Source organism: Pieris brassicae, chromosome 11, assembly GCF_905147105.1.
Source record: "Pieris brassicae chromosome 11, ilPieBrab1.1, whole genome shotgun sequence".
NCBI lineage: Eukaryota > Metazoa > Arthropoda > Insecta > Lepidoptera > Pieridae > Pieris > Pieris brassicae.
In genome coordinates, this window is record NC_059675.1 from 9,759,187 (window position 1) to 9,778,296 (window position 19,110).

Consider the following 19,110-nt stretch of genomic DNA (forward strand, 5'->3'; position numbering starts at 1 on the left):
AACCTATCTTTGAAAAATGGAGCATAGCATAATGAATTAACTTAATACAATTTGATATTGAATTGATTTTATCGTTATAATTGTGTTAATAATTATTTACATTCATATAATATTTTTAATATTATACATTGATTTTATTCTGTTTATACTCAAACAGCAGGTTACGACTTTCAAATCATTTTAAACTTTGCCAAAGTGGGCTCAGTCGATTATGATTGCCCTAAGCTTCTTCTTCATTATATCTACTAGTATGTTTGTCGTTGTCCTGATTTATATATTTTTTGTTGTATTGTCTACTTAGCTAAAGTTCTGCTGTCATGATCTGCTTTGCATCTTATTTTTACCTGTGAAACTTTATGTGAATTTATGCAATGTGTTAATTTTATGTTTTATTTTTTACTTTTTAATTTAGAGAGATGTGTCCGTTTTGTTTCCTAAATAATTAAATAAATTTTGATTCTTAGCATTTTACCTACCTACCTATTTATTAGATCTGGAGGAAGGTGGAAAGAAATAAATAGAAAGTTATTTCTATATATGTATTTATATGTATTGAATGCGAGTGGAACAAATATTTAGTGCAACAAAAGCTCTTGTGTAATCCTTAATAACTCTACTTACATTGAACGGCTAATTTCCATGTGTCCTCAAGGCTCTTTGCCCTGAGATGAGGATTCTCAGCACGGCAAATCAGCATTCTTTCATGATCTTGTGCTTTTGGCACTAGCTGCAGCACACTTCGGGTCAAGTTTGACTGTGAAAACTGTAAAAATTCATATGATTTTCTTACAAAAGAAACCCGAAATGTTTTGTGTATATTCAATGTCACATCTACCTTTTCGGTAGACTTGCTAATCACTAAATCACTAATAGCTGAAATTTAAAATACGCCATTATGATTTTTCACGAAAACCTGTAAATAATAATAATCGTTTATTATTAACAGGTTAGATCGATCAATTACAAATATCCGCACAATCAGCCATATATAAATAGCATGCAAATGTCATATAAATTTTTACAATGACTTATTAAGTACATAAAATAATGTTAAATAAATTATTTACAGTCGGTGTCAAATCTATGGTCCAAATATTCGCTAACCTCACCTTCACCTTCCCTTTCCCGTATTCGTTATTACGAAAGATTTACATGGCAGTGATCTATAACTTCTAGGAAGGTGATTAAACAGTTTTATAGCCATGACGTAACAATTTTTTGTATAGATCGTGGTGGATCCCTCGGTATATAAAGGCAAGTTTCTTTGTATGCTTTGAACAATTTTGGATATTTTTTTACAGTCATAACTGCTTCAAGAATATATAAACTTGGTACTGTAAAAAAATATGGAGTTCGTAAAAAAAAATGGTCTACAGCTTACAAGGGGTCCAACGCCCATAATATCCCTAATACATTTTTTTGAGTAATGAGAACTTTCTTTACATCTACCGAATTTCCCGGTAGTTATTGAGTCATAACCTGCTGATTTAGTATTATTAAGATTATAGCTTTAAATATTTCGTCACCTAACCATGGAGTTAGAAACAAGGATTCGTATATAGAGTGAATGTTTTGAAGGTTACTGAAAGGTTTATTAGTTGTTGTTATATTATTAACGTAATAGTTGTTGAACAGATTAACTATTTCAATATTTTATTATTATATTTATAATTGGTATTTTATAATATTCAAAGTCGCATGAGATTTATTTTAAACATTTTTAAGTTACGTGAAATGAGTGTATTTTTTAGATGCCACAACGCGTTTTTAAGATAATTGTCTTATTTTTTGTATTCTTGATTATTTTCGTTTATTTATTTTTTAAATATTTTAAAGGAAGTTCTAAGTCCTGATGTAATCCACTTGGGTGTTGTCATTTTGTTATTAACATTAATTTGAATTAGTGGAAAGCAGAGATAAATTAATAACAATAAAGTGTCATGGAAAATTTGGAAAGCTTTGTCTTTGTCAGATTCATGTAAATTTCGTTACCTCTTTTTACAAAAGTTTCAGAAAAACAGAAAACTTTAGTATTTTTAGTGTACGTGAATGCGTTAAGATATAGTTCAATAGAATCTAGTTTTTTAAGAAGTCCTGCTATATTTTGGTGTAATAAGTAAATGCCGCCAGTTAGGTCATTTCGTGAGGTATTTGAGCTTTCATTAAAAAAACCTCTATTTTTTACATGTGGGTTCTGGCTAGGTCTTATCACGGGAAAATAGAACGGTATGGTATCCTTACAAGGAATATCATCACGATCACGTGTTTTCTTTACATTTATTTTGGAAAGTGAAGATTTTTTTAGTATAGGCATCATGATCAAATATATAGTTTAATTTTTTACATACGATCGTCAAATATTGTTTTTTATTAAGTACCGCGTTCAATATCCATTTTTTAAAACTATTAGAAATAATTTTCAACATATTATTAAGAAAATTTTCATTAAGGAACCTATTCGTACAGACATTTAATTATTGATTTTTTTGCTGTTTTTAATAATAATAAATATTTGGTATGGATTGGTATTATTTTCACCTAAGCATAGTACCAGGTAATTTCCCACAAAGTCATCCAAACCATCAACTGTACTTAAGAGATCACACGTTTTTGCATTGGGTTTAATGATAGAATTAATTTCAAAGCGTCCGTATTGTGTATTAAACCTCGATCGTATAAGCTCCGAGGCAAGTCCTCGGCATTGTTAAGTCATCTCTTCAGGACTGTAAGTATTCTTTAGTTTTTATAAAAAATTTCCTAGAATCAACGTTAAGTACCTCTATAGAGGTTTCTAATCATTCCAAGTCGCCGCAGCTTGCATTTAATTTTTGTTTCTTTACTTTCCTATTTTACCGCTTCCTTTGTATTTTGCTTCTTGATAAGGTGTTGGGAGTACTATTATTCATTATCATAGAATTTTTAAGTAATACGTTTTCAATTCTTTGGTGCGCTGAAACTAATTGTAATTTTTTTATTTGCTCCAATAATTCGGAATGATCATATCATTCGTATAAGTTTTTGGTAGAAATGTCGGGTAAACTTCTAAAGTCATAACAGTCACAGTTCGATTGAGTAGAACTATTTAATTTATTTATTGTTTAAGTGTTCTTAATATAAAGGAAGTTGATGTGGTGGAAACACAAACTGTACAGTTTTTCTATCCACCAGGACGTCGAACATAATTAAATCATTAACACACATATATATATACTAAGGCGAGTGACATATAAACTGTAAATTTATAACAATCAAACCATTCAAACGCTTTAAAATTGCACATAAAACGTCATATATAAATCTAAACACTGACGCGCCATAGATAGCCGATGCAAGAAACTTGTTCTTGTCGAGAATTCTCATTCACATACATGATGAGTTCCTATATTCGAATATGTTATAATGACGTATATAGCATAATTTATAATTGTTTGACTTATGTAGTATTTTTTTAATTTAAATTTAATATTGTTTCTTGTTATATTAGTAAGAAGTGTAGCTGGTATCGAGTTTATTAAATTTGGAATAATGTAATCTAATGTTTTTTTTCCATATAAATTATTGTATTTGGGTAATAGAAATTCGTTTTTTGATTTTCTACGTGTTGAATAGTGATAGTGAGTTTTAATTGTTTTGAGGTAATTTTCTGTAAAGTAGTTTTCATTTAATAATCCTAGTTGCACTTTCTCGTGTATAGGTATAATTTTGAAAAATGCAAATAGCTTTCTGTAGTCCTCTTTATATTGTGATTTTAATTTTATGGGAGCAATTGTTTTTAAAATACGTATTTGTATTGCAAATATTTGATTTAGATAAGTTTTGCATGTTCTCCCATAGCTTGAAAGTCCATATGTTATAATGGATTCGGCTAGTGCTTTGTATAATAGTAGCAGAGTTTTAAGAGGTATTTTATTTTTTATTAAAGTGAATTTGGCAAGTATCGCTCTTAGCCTATCACAGACAGAATTAATGTGCATTTTCCAGGACATTCGGTCATCTATTGTAAGCCCCAGGTACTTATGGTTATGAACTAATTCTAAGGCGTTGCAGTTGCAGCTTTTGGGGTACGAGTTATAAGAATGTGTACATGTGTGGTTGTGTAAGATTAAGATGGGTGTACGTGAGCTTAGATTGTGACTGGATCGGATATGCATGAACTTTGTTTTGTTAGGATTTAGTACAAGTCCTACGTCGTGGGACCATTTAGCCAATGTATCGAAATCAGATTGTAGCTTTGTTTCTCCTTCTTGGATGTTAGGTCCTGCGGCTACTAGGCATGTATCATCTGCAAATTGGAATATCTGACAATACTTTATTATGTTAGGTAATGTGTTAACGTAGGTAAGGTAGTGTATAGGCCCAATGACTGAGCCCTGAGCCGTACCTTCTGTAATCTATTGGAAAACTTTCTTCGTTGCACACGATAAGTTTACGAAAGAATATTGTGTTTTTTATAATAATTTTGAATTTGTCCACATATGTATTTTTCTATTCTATTTTGTTAATTGTTGGCAATATAGTTATTGGACGAAAATTATTATAGATTTTTTTGCTACCATTTTTGTATATTGGTCGTACTATGCCTATTTTTAGTAAGTTAGGATATTTTCCAGTGTAAATGCTCGTATTAATAAAGTTAGCTATGGCTACGTTGATTTTATTACATAATGTTTTAATATCTATAGCTCGTATTTTATCTGCACCTGGAGACTTTCTGTCGTTTAATGATTTAATTATCTTTGCAACTGATTTAGGGTCTGCTGACTGAAATCTCATACTAGTATTTTCTGCACGCTTGTAAGAGCTTTTATCTAACAGTGGATTTACACAGTTGGTTGCTATATTACTAATACTATTGTGGAAGGAAGTTGCAAAATTATTTGCAATATCTTTACATGTAATATTTTCATTTGCAAATGAGTTCTGTATAGCTACGTCGATGGATGTTAATTTTTCCTGTTAGTTGGTTTGATGTCCCATAGATTTTTTAGATTATTTTTATTAGCTTCTATATTGGTTCTAATTGTTTTATTTTTAGTTTTATTTATCAATTTATTGACATAATTTCTGGTTTTATTATATTTTTGTTTGAGTATTAAGTTGTTTGGATCTTTTGTATATTGAGTAAAAAGTTTATCTCCGTACTGACATGCTTTAATAATTCTATTATTAATCCAATGGTTACTATTTCGAAGAGAGTTAGATTTAAGTTTAACTGTAAATTCAGATTTTTATATGCTTGAGTTAAGTTATTTTGTATGAAGTTGTATATACCAATAGGACACTTCATTTCTATTGTCGGCTTCCAATCAATTTGCTCTAGAAGGATCGTTAATTTATTATTGTCAATTAATGTTTTATATGTTGGAACATCCTGTAGCTGTGTTTTAGTGCAAGCAAGCACAAACGCTCGATGGTCCGCCAGTTTTGTGCCAACCGCTGCCGTCTATAAGTCGTGTGTTTGGGATCGAGCGTATATGTGGTCTATGCATGATTTTGTTATGGTTCCTTTGTATAGTTCCGCCCTAGTGTATGTTGTGATCATAAGGCCTAAACTGTGTAATGTGTTGCAATATTTATTTTTTATAGGAATGTCTAGCTTTAGATTTATATTAACGTCTCCCAATAGATACATGTCAATATTTTTCTGACAGTTGTTCTTAATAATATTATGAAGTTCGTCAATAAACAGGTTCTTGCTTAGGCTAGGTGGGCGGTAAATAGCACAAATTTATGCAGTGTATTTTGTCTGAGTTGTGATGGTAAAAAGTATATTCTCGAAATGTTGGCTTTTTACAATTTGCATATTAAATTTATGTTTCTTTTTTACATATACTAAGATACCTCCACCTTTCCTACCATTTCTGAGTGCCGAAAACATATGGTATCCATCTAAATTATACAGACAACTGATTCTATCAGAAATGTTAACCTCTGTAAGCACAATAACGTCAACAGCGCCAGCCGCATATATACATTGCTCGAGACTGGTAAAGTATTTTATGATTGACCTTATGTTTATGTGTACACACAATAGATTTAAATGACTACTGGGAATTTTACTCACAAAATCATTTATGTTTATACAGTCTTCTAATTCACAAATATCACTAGTTAAACTATCCATCTTAATAATAATAATTTATATGCATTTAATTTGGTCAGTTAATTGACATTCTGTCTTTTTTTTTAACACTTGTATATTCAATACTGATCTTAGGTTTTGTATTTTAGTGTTTTCATCCTTTCTTGCACGCACCATACCGTTTTTAATTCTACGTTTGCTATTTCTATAGAATTAGCAAGTTTCTCCTGTTCCATCTCATGAAAACGCTGCTCCAATGCACCTACAGTCAAATCCAGATTGTTGTTTTTGTGTATTAGTTCCGTGTTTAAAACTTTTATGGTGTTTTTAAAGGCATCAATACAACCTAATACTTCGTCCAACTTCGTACTGTGAAATTGCAGAGATTGGTTGAATTCGTTTATTTCCTTCTTTATAGTTTTTTCCTCCTCTGCATCCTCTGTTAGATACAAAGAGGAGTTTCGCTTCGGGGATTCTTGTTGGCATTCCATATAGGTCCAGTCCAGGCTTGGGGCCGCCTTTAATGCGGTTATCTGTTTTTTGGTAAGACCACTGCATCTGGTATTTAGGTGTACCATTATTTCACATCGGGCAAATTCACATCCAGGCAAAGATTTAGAAAAAGATTTATTACATTTAATACAAGTGTGACACTTCGACATGATTAGATTGTCTTAAAAAGATCGTGTTAGATTATGCGCATGTCACTCGCACGGCTGCGCTTCGACGACGAAAGAGAAGAAGAGAGAAACTAGATGAAAGATTAAGGTTTAAGATTAATAGATTTTCTTTTTATTGTAACATAATCGTTTTCCATAATCAGGGTAAAAAAATAATAACAATAATGACTAACAAAATTATGGCTTAAACCGACTTGATTCGAACCGGGACATTAAAAACTAAGTGTGAGTGTGAGGAAGGTAGATAGCGTCAATAGGCAACATGACTTTAGCCAATGGTTCGAAATTAAGCAATCTTATCTCGTAAATTGCTTTTGAAAATATGTTAAAATTCAACTGAAGTAAGTCACACCGGAGAATTGTGGGTCGGTACTGTAACTCCTAATCGCTATAATAATTGCGATCCTATGAAATATGTCGCGCTTACAATCCCAAGGCCTTTTTTTAGTACAGAGGGCAAACAGGCAGGAAGCTCCATTGATGTTAAGTGATACCGCCGCCCATAAACTCGCAAGTGTGTTGTTGGCCTTCTAGCAATTAGTACGCTCTTATCTTAGACCTTTAGATAAATTGGTTCGGATATACCTCAGTGGGCAGCTATTTCCACATAGTGGGGTTGGACAAAAAAGTGCCTTAAAAAGCGCTCACTGTGGTGTTTTGCCTTGACGCCCGATAATGAAACTTAGTTGCAGACATTAATCCGAACAACTCCCCCGAGCACCTCCTTGGAACTGCAAGCAACGACAAGGGATCAAGCCACTCAGAAAGTGATTGGTCGTCGAAGTGGAAGGAGCTACTAGCTCAACCAAGGAAGCTCTCATCCAGAGATGAGAAATAACGTCCCGACGTACTGAACACACGAAGCTTCTTGGAGGCTAATTTCGCCTTTCCCTCTGACAATGATCGCGAAACTGAACTCCCTTATATACGTCAACGGCAGAGGCTTTACGGAGAATGTCTTCGAAGAGAGGAGTAGCGACAAATGGTGTTTTTTAGCGGATAATAGATTATCTACAACATGAGTTACCTACTACGAATATTGAGAATACATATACAAACATACATAAAACAAAATATTTTAGTAACCCCCCTTCAATGGTATAGCCAGTGTTTGTAATAAGACATTATGACTAACTTTGTATACCAACAAAGAAAGTTTTTTTTTTTAAATATAAATTAACAGATATACTGGCTAATTCATTATATATTTTTTACTTAAATCGGCATTTTGTAAACTATTATTAACCAACTGAAAACTGAGCTAAAGTGCTCCGCAATCTGCATAGAAAATAAGCTGTTTCGCAAATTTGTGTGGCTATTTCACCACCTCGATACATTTCTTGTGGTATTGTGTATGTCTATTTTATTTTGTGATTAATTAAATTCCAAAAATGCTTTACATTTTTAGATATATTTTTTTCAACATTACTAATATTACCGCTGCCTACACCATTCAAGTTTTTCACAATTTTTTGCCTTACGATTACATTACTTACTTAAGATTACATCCTTATAAAATCCAAATAGTCAAAAAAATTAAAAACCAAAAGACAGCCGAAGCATTCCTATGCCTGGCAAACCAAAAACAATTATGATGCCCTTGGAAACACGCGAAATAAAAGACAAAAAATTATCTGGCTTACGTGAAAAACGGGAAATCCATAAATCTGATATGGGTATGTCAGGGGATTCGAAAAGATTATTTGTAAATGAGCATGTGACCCCAGACCCCATCTCCTTAAGGCGGCGAAAGCGCTGGCAATCAAACGTTAAACCCACCTTTATGTATTAATCGTATATATTTTTGGAGAGTAGTTATGTATTTCATGGTAGATCTAAGGTATTTCGTTTGTATTTGCCTCTTTAAAAAACCAGAAAATCAGTATAGTATCATGATTTTCTGGTTCCGTATGGGCTAATATATTGTGATGATACTAATGATGATGTATAAATACACTATTAACCTTAGTATTGTAGATTAATTAAACTATTCATTTCAAAACATAAAATTGCAATGTTCATTAAAATAGAATTTTAGCATCTTAATAACAAGGTTAAATAACAAATTTTTATTAAAAGTCTACACTAAAGTAGGTACAATCTCTATGTATTTCAATGTTTCAACTTTATTTTATCAAAATTTGCGTGGCTTGCGTACAAAAACAAATTAGTTTTACAAAAATCTACTTACTTGAACTTTCGATAACGATATTATTTTAATAACCGAGTCATGGCTTAGTTTTTATGATAATGAACTGTGCATTACCATATTAGTACCAGATGTTTCGACGAGACAGAATTAATGAAACCTCCAATAAAATTGAAACCCTCTGGATAACTATACCCCATAATTCATATGCAGTCAACGACCGGCGCAGTATCCATAACGGCCTTATCTATATACCTCCAGACTTTATGCAGACTTGAAACGTTTATTATGTATGGCTACATAATAGAAACAAATATAAGTGATACATTTTTTATAGTCGGTGACATTATCCTCCCAAATATTAATTCTACTCCTTTAGGACCCATTCTATTTAAAAAAAACATGTGTGTGTACTTATGTACATGCGTTAGAAGTATAACTTCTATGGCGTAAAATTATTTCTGAAAAATCATTTCTGAAAAATGTTGACTATGCTAACATCAGGGTTTCGGTTTTTTGAGACGGTGTGCGCGCGCATCGTAAAAATTTAGTCTCTTCATTTTTTCCTAACGCACCAAAACAAGTATAGCTTCAAAAGTTACTTCTAAAATACAAAATATCTCCGAATTTTTTTTAAAGTAAATTAATATTTAAGGCCTAAAACAACATAATTTGTCGCAATAGTAGCAATAACGTCCTAGATGTAATTTGAAGTAACGCTTCCATCGACAGTTCGACAACTGATATGGCGCTAGATAAACCTGACATATACGAATATCATCCTTGCTTAAAGATTGATTGTACCGACTTAGTTCTACGTGAAACCATCCCAAAAGCACAAATATAATACAACTTTCGTCGCGCTAACTACGAGGATATTAAAAAAGCATTGTCGAAATTGATTGGATAAAAGTTTTAATTGGAGATACTATTGATGAAGTGACAGATTTCTACGTAATCTCTATCTAATATATAAAATTATCGTGTCACAATGTTCGTTCCCATACTCCTCCGAAACGACTCGACCGATGCTTGTGATTTTTTTAATGCATATTCTATAAGTCTGAGAATCGGCTAATCTATCTTTCAAATCCCTGAGTTATTAGGGGTGTCCACTCCAAAAGAATATTTTTTATTTTGTAGACAATTTTTTTATCTTTATTTTTTTTATGATACAGCAAACAAAATTATATTAATTGTCACCCCTCTAGAACTAATTTTTATTATAGTAGATAGCTTAGCTTAGCTTAGCTAGATTTTTATTGAACTAAAAAATGTTTCCTGGAAATAATATACATGGCTAAATGACGTTTGCCAGGTCAGCGGGTTTTTTGGCGTCGGGACGTGACGACCCCATCGCCCACTGGTGAAATAACCTGTGACAGAGGTTATTTCACCAGCGCAATCAGTCAATCCCTTCCTAGTGGGAGTGCCATGCTGTTGCCTCCTGGCTTCAGCCAAACGGGCAGGCACGACCGGGGCAGTACCAATGTCTTTCAGAAAACCGGCGTAAAGTGATACAAAAGGTTCGCCTTCTTGTACTCGCGTTTCGTGCGGTGAGAAAGATTCCTGGAGCCCATCCCCCCCCCCTCTACAAGAAATATGAAGGTGCAGAAGAATCAGAATCTACCCCAGGGGGATACCACAACCACAACACACTCAGCACCCGGTGGTGGACGCACAGGCTGCCCTTCGCATTCTGCGCTCTTTAAAAAAAAATATCGGTCTCGGGGCAAACGGAGCAATCCAACAAAGGCACCCACATCCACACTCGCCGTGGACTTCACAAATATTAGGGGGCTCAACTCCAACATCCACGCTGTCCACTATCATTTAGAGACTGCGAAGCCGGCCTTGCTCTTTCTTACCGAGACTCAGATTTCCTCCCCGGCTGATACTTCTTACCTCTCCTACCCGGGGTACAAATTGGAACATTCATTTGTGCCGCGGGCTGGAGCCCGTATGTAGCACAAATTTTGTATGCACAAATTAGCGCGTACGTCCGAGAGGATATCTGTTCTCGTCGCCTCGGGACGCTTGAAGGAAGGGACCTATCTAACCTCTGGCTGCGCGTAGACTGCGATGACCATCCGCGATTCTACGCATGCCATAGGTTCCATAGCGGAAATACTGAAACTGTTCGACTCATTGAGCACATTCAGATTGCTACAGATTCCCTGCTCGAAGGGGTTCCTACCGCTGAAATCGTGATACTTGGCGATTTTAACGCTCACCATCCCGATTGGCTCGTCTCGGAAACCACCAATCACGCGGGAAGTTCCTTTCACGACTTTGCTTTAGCTTACGACCTGTCACAAATGGTCCCTGCGATTACGCGAATACCAGATGTGGATGGTCATAAACCCTCTTTGTTGGACCTTCTGCTGACTTCACATCCGGAGACCTACCAAGTCTCTGTTGACTCGCCATTGGGTTCATCAGATCATTGTGTGGTACGGAGCATTGTGCCGCTCACGCGCCCTTTACGGCCTTGCGGGCTGTCGCCGTGTGTGGCACTATAAGTCAGCAGATTGGGACGGGATGCGGTCTTTTTTTGCGTCCTACCCTTGGGGGCCCATTTGCTTTTCGTTGAGTACTCCGGATGCCGTCGCTGACTCTGTCGCTGATGTGGTCCTGCAGGGCATGGAACTTTTTATTCCATTCTCTGTGGTGCCGGTCGGTGGCAAGTCCCAGCCTTGGTTTAGGCGTTCGTGCAAAGAGGCTTTGCGCCGTAAGCGTGAATGCTTTAAAGCCTGGGCAGAAGCGGCGACATCCTGTGGTGCGGCTATCGGCGAACGTAAAAAAGCATACAATTTAGCCTCTAGGTCCTTCAAACGGGAAATCGCTAAGGCAAAGTCAGAGCATATTGCCAGGTTTGGTGAGAAATTGGCCCACCTTCCTTCGGGAACTCGAGCCTTCTGGTCTCTTGCCAAAGCTGTCCAAGGGAATTTCTGTCAGCCCTCTATTCCACCACTGCATAGGGAGGATGACTCACTGGCCCATACTGCAAAAGAGAAGGCCGATCTTCTAGGCTGTCTCTGCGTCGAACTCAACTTTGGATGATCAGGGGAAGGAACCACCGACATTATTGCGGTGTGATACTACGATGCCTGAAGTTACATTCCGGCAACGTGCTATCCATTAACATTTATTTTCCCTGGACATCCATAAGTCGAGCGGGCCTGATGGCATCCCCCCAATTGTGCTGCGTACTTGTGCTCCTGAGTTGGCTCCGGTCCTAACGCGCCTTTTCCGGTACCGGTACTCCCTCAACACTGTTCCGAAGTGCTGGAAGACAGCTTTGATACATCCGATCCCTAAAAAAGGCGATCGCTCTGATCCGTCCAACTATCGCCCAATCGCAATAACCTCCTTGTTCTCCAAAATAATGGAAACCATTATTAACGGCCAGCTCTTGAGGTATCTAGAGGGCAGCCAGCTGATTAGCGATTCTCAGTACGGCTTTCGTCGTGGTCGCTCAGCTGGTGACCTCCTTGTATACCTTACACATAGGTGGGCAGAGGCAATTGAGTCCAAGGGGGAGGCGCTGGCGGTAAGTTTGGACATCGCGAAAGCCTTCGATCGGGTGTGGCACAGAGCACTGCTCTCGAAGCTTCCAGCCTATGGGCTCCCCGAGAAATTATGCAACTGGATTTCCAGCTTTCTCGCTGATCGGAGCATTAAGGTCGTCATCGACGGAGCATGCTCCGATCTTAAACCCGTCAATGCTGGTGTCCCACAAGGCTGTGTCCTATCCCCGACCCTGTTTATTCTGCATATTAATGATATGTTGCAACTTAGCAACCTTCATTGCTATGCGGACGACAGAACTGGGGATACTTTTTACACGGGCCGGGCAGGTATTTCTCGGGCTGTTGTTGATGAGTGCCGGAACAAACTTGTGTCTGAAGTCGAAACTCTTTTACGTGGAGTCTCGGACTGGGGTAGACTAAATCTAGTCCAATTTAACCCCAAGAAGACACAAGTATGCGCGTTTTCCGCTAAAAAAACTCCCTTTGTCGCTACTCCCCTCTTTGAAGGCACTCTCCTTAAAGCCTCAGCTAACATCGGAATATTGGGCGTTGACATATCGAATAACGTCCAGTTTCGCGGTCATTTGGAAGGGAAGGCTAAATTAGCCTCCAAAAAGCTTGGTGTGCTCAGCAAGGCGAGACGGTACTTCACTCCGGGCTACCGCTTGCAACTCTATAAAGCGCAAATTCGGCCCCACATGGAATACTGTTCTCACCTCTGGGCGGGAGCTCCCCAGTACCAGCTCCTTCCACTTGACCGTATTCAACGAAGAGCGGTTCGAACCGTCGACGACCAATCACTTTCCGTGCGGCTTGATCCCTTGGCGTTGCGTAGAGATGTTGGGTCCCTCTGCATCTTCTACCGCATTTACCATGGGGAGTGTTCAGAAGAGTTATTCGGTCTAATACCCGCAGCTGAGTTTCATTATCGGACGTCAAGGGAAAATACAAAGTACCATCCGTATTACCTCGACATCCGTCGTTCCACAACTGAGCGTTTTCTAAGGCAGTTTTTGCCGCGCACCACCACTATGTGGAACCAGCTGCCCACTGAAGTATTTCCGAACCAATTCGACTTAGGGTCCTTCAAGAAAAGAGCGTACCAATTCTTGAAAGGCCGGCAACGCACTTGCGAGCCTTCTGGCGGTGTGAGTGTCCATGGGCAGCGGTATCGCTTCACATCAGTTGAGCCTCTTGTCCGTTTGCCTGCTATTACATAAAAAAAAGCTAATTCCTAAAAGCCGGAGTATTGGCAGAAGTAAATTTCCTATTTGGTACTCAAGCTCTTTGATACATATAATAAAAGATAAATAAAAAGCTCACAAGTGTTTGAAAACTTATCCAAGTGAATACGATGAATTTTCGCTGTTACACGCTTTACAAAAACTTGTATCCAAAAAATGCTTTGATATATGAGAAGAGTATGGATCCCAAAGCGTTGTGGTCATATCTGAGAAATAAACGCTAATGTAGCTCAGGCTATCCTAACACGTTGATTCTTGGAGATACAGAAGCATTTGAATTTTTCACTTTTCCAATCTAATTTGGGATGAAGACAAATACAAGAATGTATTATTATAATGTAAATTATAAGATGTTTTATATCCATTAATTTAAGTCCAACCGTTCTCGTTTCGAACAAACCCGACTGTGTTGTATATATTAAGATTTAGTAGACATTTAAAATTTGAAAAATTTCACATCTTATAATATACGACGCAACAACCACCTATTTCTATTGCAGAGTACAATGTTAAAGCTATATTAATCCGTAAAATATAGGTAATTAAGTAAACAATAATCCAAATTGCACATGAAATAAATATTAACCACTTACATTTATGACATTATCTCTTAGAGGCTTCGAACCTATCCACCAGGTAATTTGGGGTGCAGGACGAGACCCAGTTACGATGCATTCCACATCATAACTTCGGTCAGCAGAAAGCTGTTCTTGTTTCCTCACTATCTGCACACTTAGAGGCCTCACTGTTGAGAGAAACAACTTGAAATATAAAAGGTCATATTTGATTTGATTATTTTATTTTATTTCAATTCAGTATTTCGAATAAAATATAATTTTTAGCACGTAATAAGTTTAAGTGTTCAAGTTAAAAAAAGTCATTGAAAAGCTTGAGGTAAATTTTAAAACGAAAAGTAGTTATAAACCGACCCTTTTAAATTCAGAATACAATTTATGATTTATTGCTGAAATGCATTTTTGATTTAAAAGAATTATTATCAACTATTTATTACTATACTAGTAGCTTTCTGCATGACTCGCACTACATAATTTTAAAAAGTCAGCAGCACACTTGCTACCCTCTGGCAATGTAAGTTGTATGACTTAAGATCCGGTTCCAGTGTTAGATAAAAAACATGGAAGGTTACGAATAAATTAAACAGATTGGTTATGTATTGAGCCGAACTAATATGGTATTCTAATAAACTAGACACATACTTCCTTAATTTTTTGGAACATACCTATTGGAAAAAGTCTAGTCGCATTATAATATGTAAGAACTTGTAATAAAATTTCTTTGGCTATACTATTTGTATCTAAAATTAATTTTCAATAAGATTTTATTTATTTTTTGTACTGTCAAGATGAGCGAATCTAATAAAGAAATTCGATACATATTAAAATTTTACTACAAAAAAGGTATAAAATGCAACGCAAGCCGCAAAAAATTTTTGCGATGTTTATGGACTTAGACACTGCACAGTGTCTGTGAGAGTATCACAAATTTGGTTTAAGCGTTTTCAATCCGGAAATTTTGATGTCAAAGATGCACGTCGCTCTGGTCGCCCTATTATGGATAAAATGGATGCCATTTTTGAAAAAGTTCGACGTAGCTTATTAACTGGGAATTGACCACAAAACAGTTTTGGCGCATTTGAAAAAAAATGGGTACACAAAAAAGGTCGATATTTGGGTACGAGCACGACCTCACTGAAAGAAATCTAATGAACCGGGTACTCATTTGTGATTCTTTATTACGACGTAATCAAACCGAACCATTTTTTAAGAAGCTGATAACTGGTGATGAAAACGGAATCACGTACGATGAGAACGTGCGAAAGAGGTCGTCAAAGGCCGGTCAGGCTTCGCAGACTGTGGCGAAACCCAGGTTAACTCGCAACAAGGTGATGCTGTGTGTGTGGTGGAATTGAAAGGGCCACCCAGCAAGACCATCGATTTTAAACTCTACTGCGAACAACTGATGAGATTAAAGCAAGAAGTTGAGAGAAAGCGACCGGAATTAATCAACAGAAAGGGTGTGGTTTTTCATGATAACGTTATATCTCACACATCTTTAGCCACTCAGCAAAAATTAAGAGAGCTTGGCTGGGAGGTGTCAATGCATCCGCCGTATAGTCCTGACCTTGCACCTTCAGATTTCTATATGTTGCGGTGTCTTCATAATTATTTAGACAGTGTCAAGTTAACATCACGAGAGGACTGCCAAAACCAATTGTCGCGGTATTTTGATCAGAAGCCCCATAATTTCTGTAGCAATGGGATCATGTCCCTGCCTGGATGGCAAAAAGTTATCGAACAAAATGGTACCTACATACTTTAGATAAACGTAAATAAACTATATTAAAAAATGTTGCGTTTTTTTAATGCGAAGTAGCGTTCTCCCCAACCTATTATTAAATTAGAAATTAACCGGTTTTACAATGCACGAACTTTTTTGCTTCCAAGGTATAGGGCTCAAGAGTAAAAAATGTAATTTGATAAAAATAAGATAATTACTGTCTACTCACAGTTAATGTTCAGGATAAGAAGTTTGCTCGGCGGTGACGATAAGTTTGTGTTGGAGGCCTGACAACTAAGCCTAGCATTAAGATGCTCTCGTCCCAATCTTGGGAATGTTAATGCATTGCTGGTAACTCCATTGTCCTCTTCTTCAAACGTCTCATCTATTATTGTGTTTTCTAAATACCATATGAGACGTGGCCGTGGATTTCCTATTGAATAAAATTTATGAAATTATCAAAAATCCAATAAAATTGAGATGACAACAATGAATATTATTTCAAATAGTTGTTTAATGTTTAGAAATCAGTAATGTAAGTGGCAGTTGTCGCTCTATCAGTGGAGCTAAAGGTGAAAAAGCATGAAAAAGTAATCGAAAAAAATATGCATCCATGTTCTTATACCGAGCATATACGGGGTTATATATCAGTCACGTGCATGAAAGCTCTTTAAAAACGTTGATAAATAAATTTATTTATCAATAATAAAATAATTTCAAAAAACTTTAACGCATGTTCTTGTATAATCCTTTTTGTTAAGCATTAGTATAAACTAATAAGCTTATTACTAAGGCATAGCCTGGTAAATAGGGGTATAGATAAATGCAAAAGGTTCAAATGGGTTACTTTCTAATCTTGGAACAAATCTAGATTATTAGTAAAACTCACTGGCTCACCACATGCACCTGCGATATTAAAATTTATTGCTTCCCATGCGACCGTTGTATTTCAACAGAATGAAACTTCAAATGAATAACTAACGCGAATATGAATTATTCAAACAATCAGTATTAAGAAGGTTGTTGTCGTGAATATAGAATGTTTTAATTAATTATTAATATAGAATGTTAGAATTACTAACATTCTATTCCTGTATATACGTGGGTAACACTGAAAATGTTTAGAACTGGCCAGTTTGAAACATAACGCGAGAAAATTTTCCATCAATGATTTATTATGACTTTCGTTGTGGGATTACTCAACAACAAAGCTGATAGTGATAGTCTGCGACCAGCATTTCTTTCATTAAGAAATGTCTCATCTCGTGCCACTATTTAAAATTGGTTTAAGGAGTTTAAGCGTGGACGTAGTAAGCTCAATAATGATCCGCGTGAGGGACGTCCTTTAACAGCGACTACTGAAGATAACATCAGGGCTGTGCGACGCATGATAGAGAAAGATTTTTGAGTGACCTATCAGCAGTTAAGGGCAAGCCTAGGCATTGGTATGAGTCAATTTCAAGTATTACACGAACAATTAGGTGTCAGGAATCTTTGTACCAGGTGGATTCTGCCGAATCACTCTCTACGCTGATTAAACCTGCTTATTTTACTTTGGTTAAAATATCCAGACTTTGGTTGCTCAAGCTCAATCAGATCTAAATGCCCTAACTTGTTGGTTTCAACAGAATTTGCTAACCATTAATATCTCAAAAACATCTTATGTAATATTCAGGGAAAAAAATAAAATCATTCCTATCTTTCAACCGCTAAAAGTTCAAGAAATTGAATTCACTAATTAAAAATGGGAGAAATATCTGGGTCTTAGAATAGATATATATTTAAAGTGGAACTTTCATATATATAAGATTCGAGGTATTCGCTTTACGAGCCCTGAAGATGCGGTGAAAGCATACGAAAATGTAATAGAAGAGGCCCTAAGGAAGAATGGGCACACTGCTTTTCTCAGTGGTTCCATCGAATGCAACGATGTGTAGAGAGGGACTGAGTTTTTCATTTTCTAAACATTTTCAGAGTTACCTGTGCTTCTGTACAGAATTTTGCCATATCTAACAACATGTTTATTTTTGCTTATATTTTAAGTATAATTATAGATCGAGCATTCGGTAAGCACAATACGGTAAGTCCAAGAAAGAGGTTAAAGGCGTCGAAGTTCTTCTGGATACTCCGAATATTTTGTGATACGATTGATAGGTTGGACCTTTTGCAATCTTCAAAATGCCACAGTAGCTCGCTATCGCTAGATGTTGTGCCATCAATGGCCTGAATTTAAGCATTACTATCGAATTTTATAGAAAGAAATGGATGGTGGGTTTAAGAGATATTTATGAATTAGAAAAAGGGAAAAACCAGAGTAATTCTTGTGCTCGAACAGTATATTTTTGAGAATAGAGATACAAGAAAATCGCTATGTGTTCGAAGGTAGAAGTTTTTGGCATTACAAAACAAATGAGTTGGCTGTATGTGAATAGTTATTCCGTTGCAGTATTAGAGAAACTAGAGAAATAGATTATGTTCATGATAAAAAACAAAATTAAGAGTAAACTTCCACACTCGCCGAGTACTTCACAAATGTTAGGGGTCTCAATTTCAACATCCACGCTGTTCACTTCTATTTAGAGACGCAAAGCCGACCGTGCTCATTCTTAGTGAGACTCAAATACCTCGTACCCGGGAAACAAATTGGAATATTAATTTGTGCCGCGTGCGAGAGTTTACATCAGAGAGGTTGTCTGTTTCCGTCGCTTCGAGACGCTTGAAGGAACTGACATACAGACCTAACTAGCTGTGCGAGGACTGCGATTCTACGCATGCCTGTATAACGAAAATGACGAAACTAACTGACTCATCGAGCACATCCAAACAGATTTCCTGCCCGAAAGTGTTCCAAACGCTGAAATCGTGATACTTGGCGATTTTAACGCCTACCATGGCGATTGGCTCGACTCTGAAACCACCGATCACGCGGAGAGATCGACTTTGCCTTAGAAAACAACTTCACTTACTTATCTTTACTTGGAAACCATTATAAGAGGCGAGCTCCGACAACCGATGGTTGTCCTCTAGCAAGTATGGAGGATAACCAAACAAAGTCAGTACGTCTTTCGTCATGCTCGCTCCGCTGGTGACCTTCTCGTTTACCTTACAATGGTAGAAAATGGAG

At 36.5% G+C, this 19,110-nt stretch overlaps 1 protein-coding gene across 1 annotated transcript in view; it reads right to left on the minus strand.

Annotated features, from left to right (window-relative positions):
- LOC123716491 (synaptogenesis protein syg-2-like) overlaps positions 1–19,110 on the minus strand; it is a 31,044-nt gene that overhangs the window by 2,967 nt on the left and 8,967 nt on the right. The window contains exons 5-7 of the mRNA XM_045672253.1: positions 16,216–16,419; positions 14,282–14,433; positions 622–763 (exon numbers count right to left, since the gene is read on the minus strand). Coding sequence (XP_045528209.1) covers positions 622–763; positions 14,282–14,433; positions 16,216–16,419 — 498 coding nt within the window. The remainder of the gene's footprint in view (positions 1–621; positions 764–14,281; positions 14,434–16,215; positions 16,420–19,110) is intronic.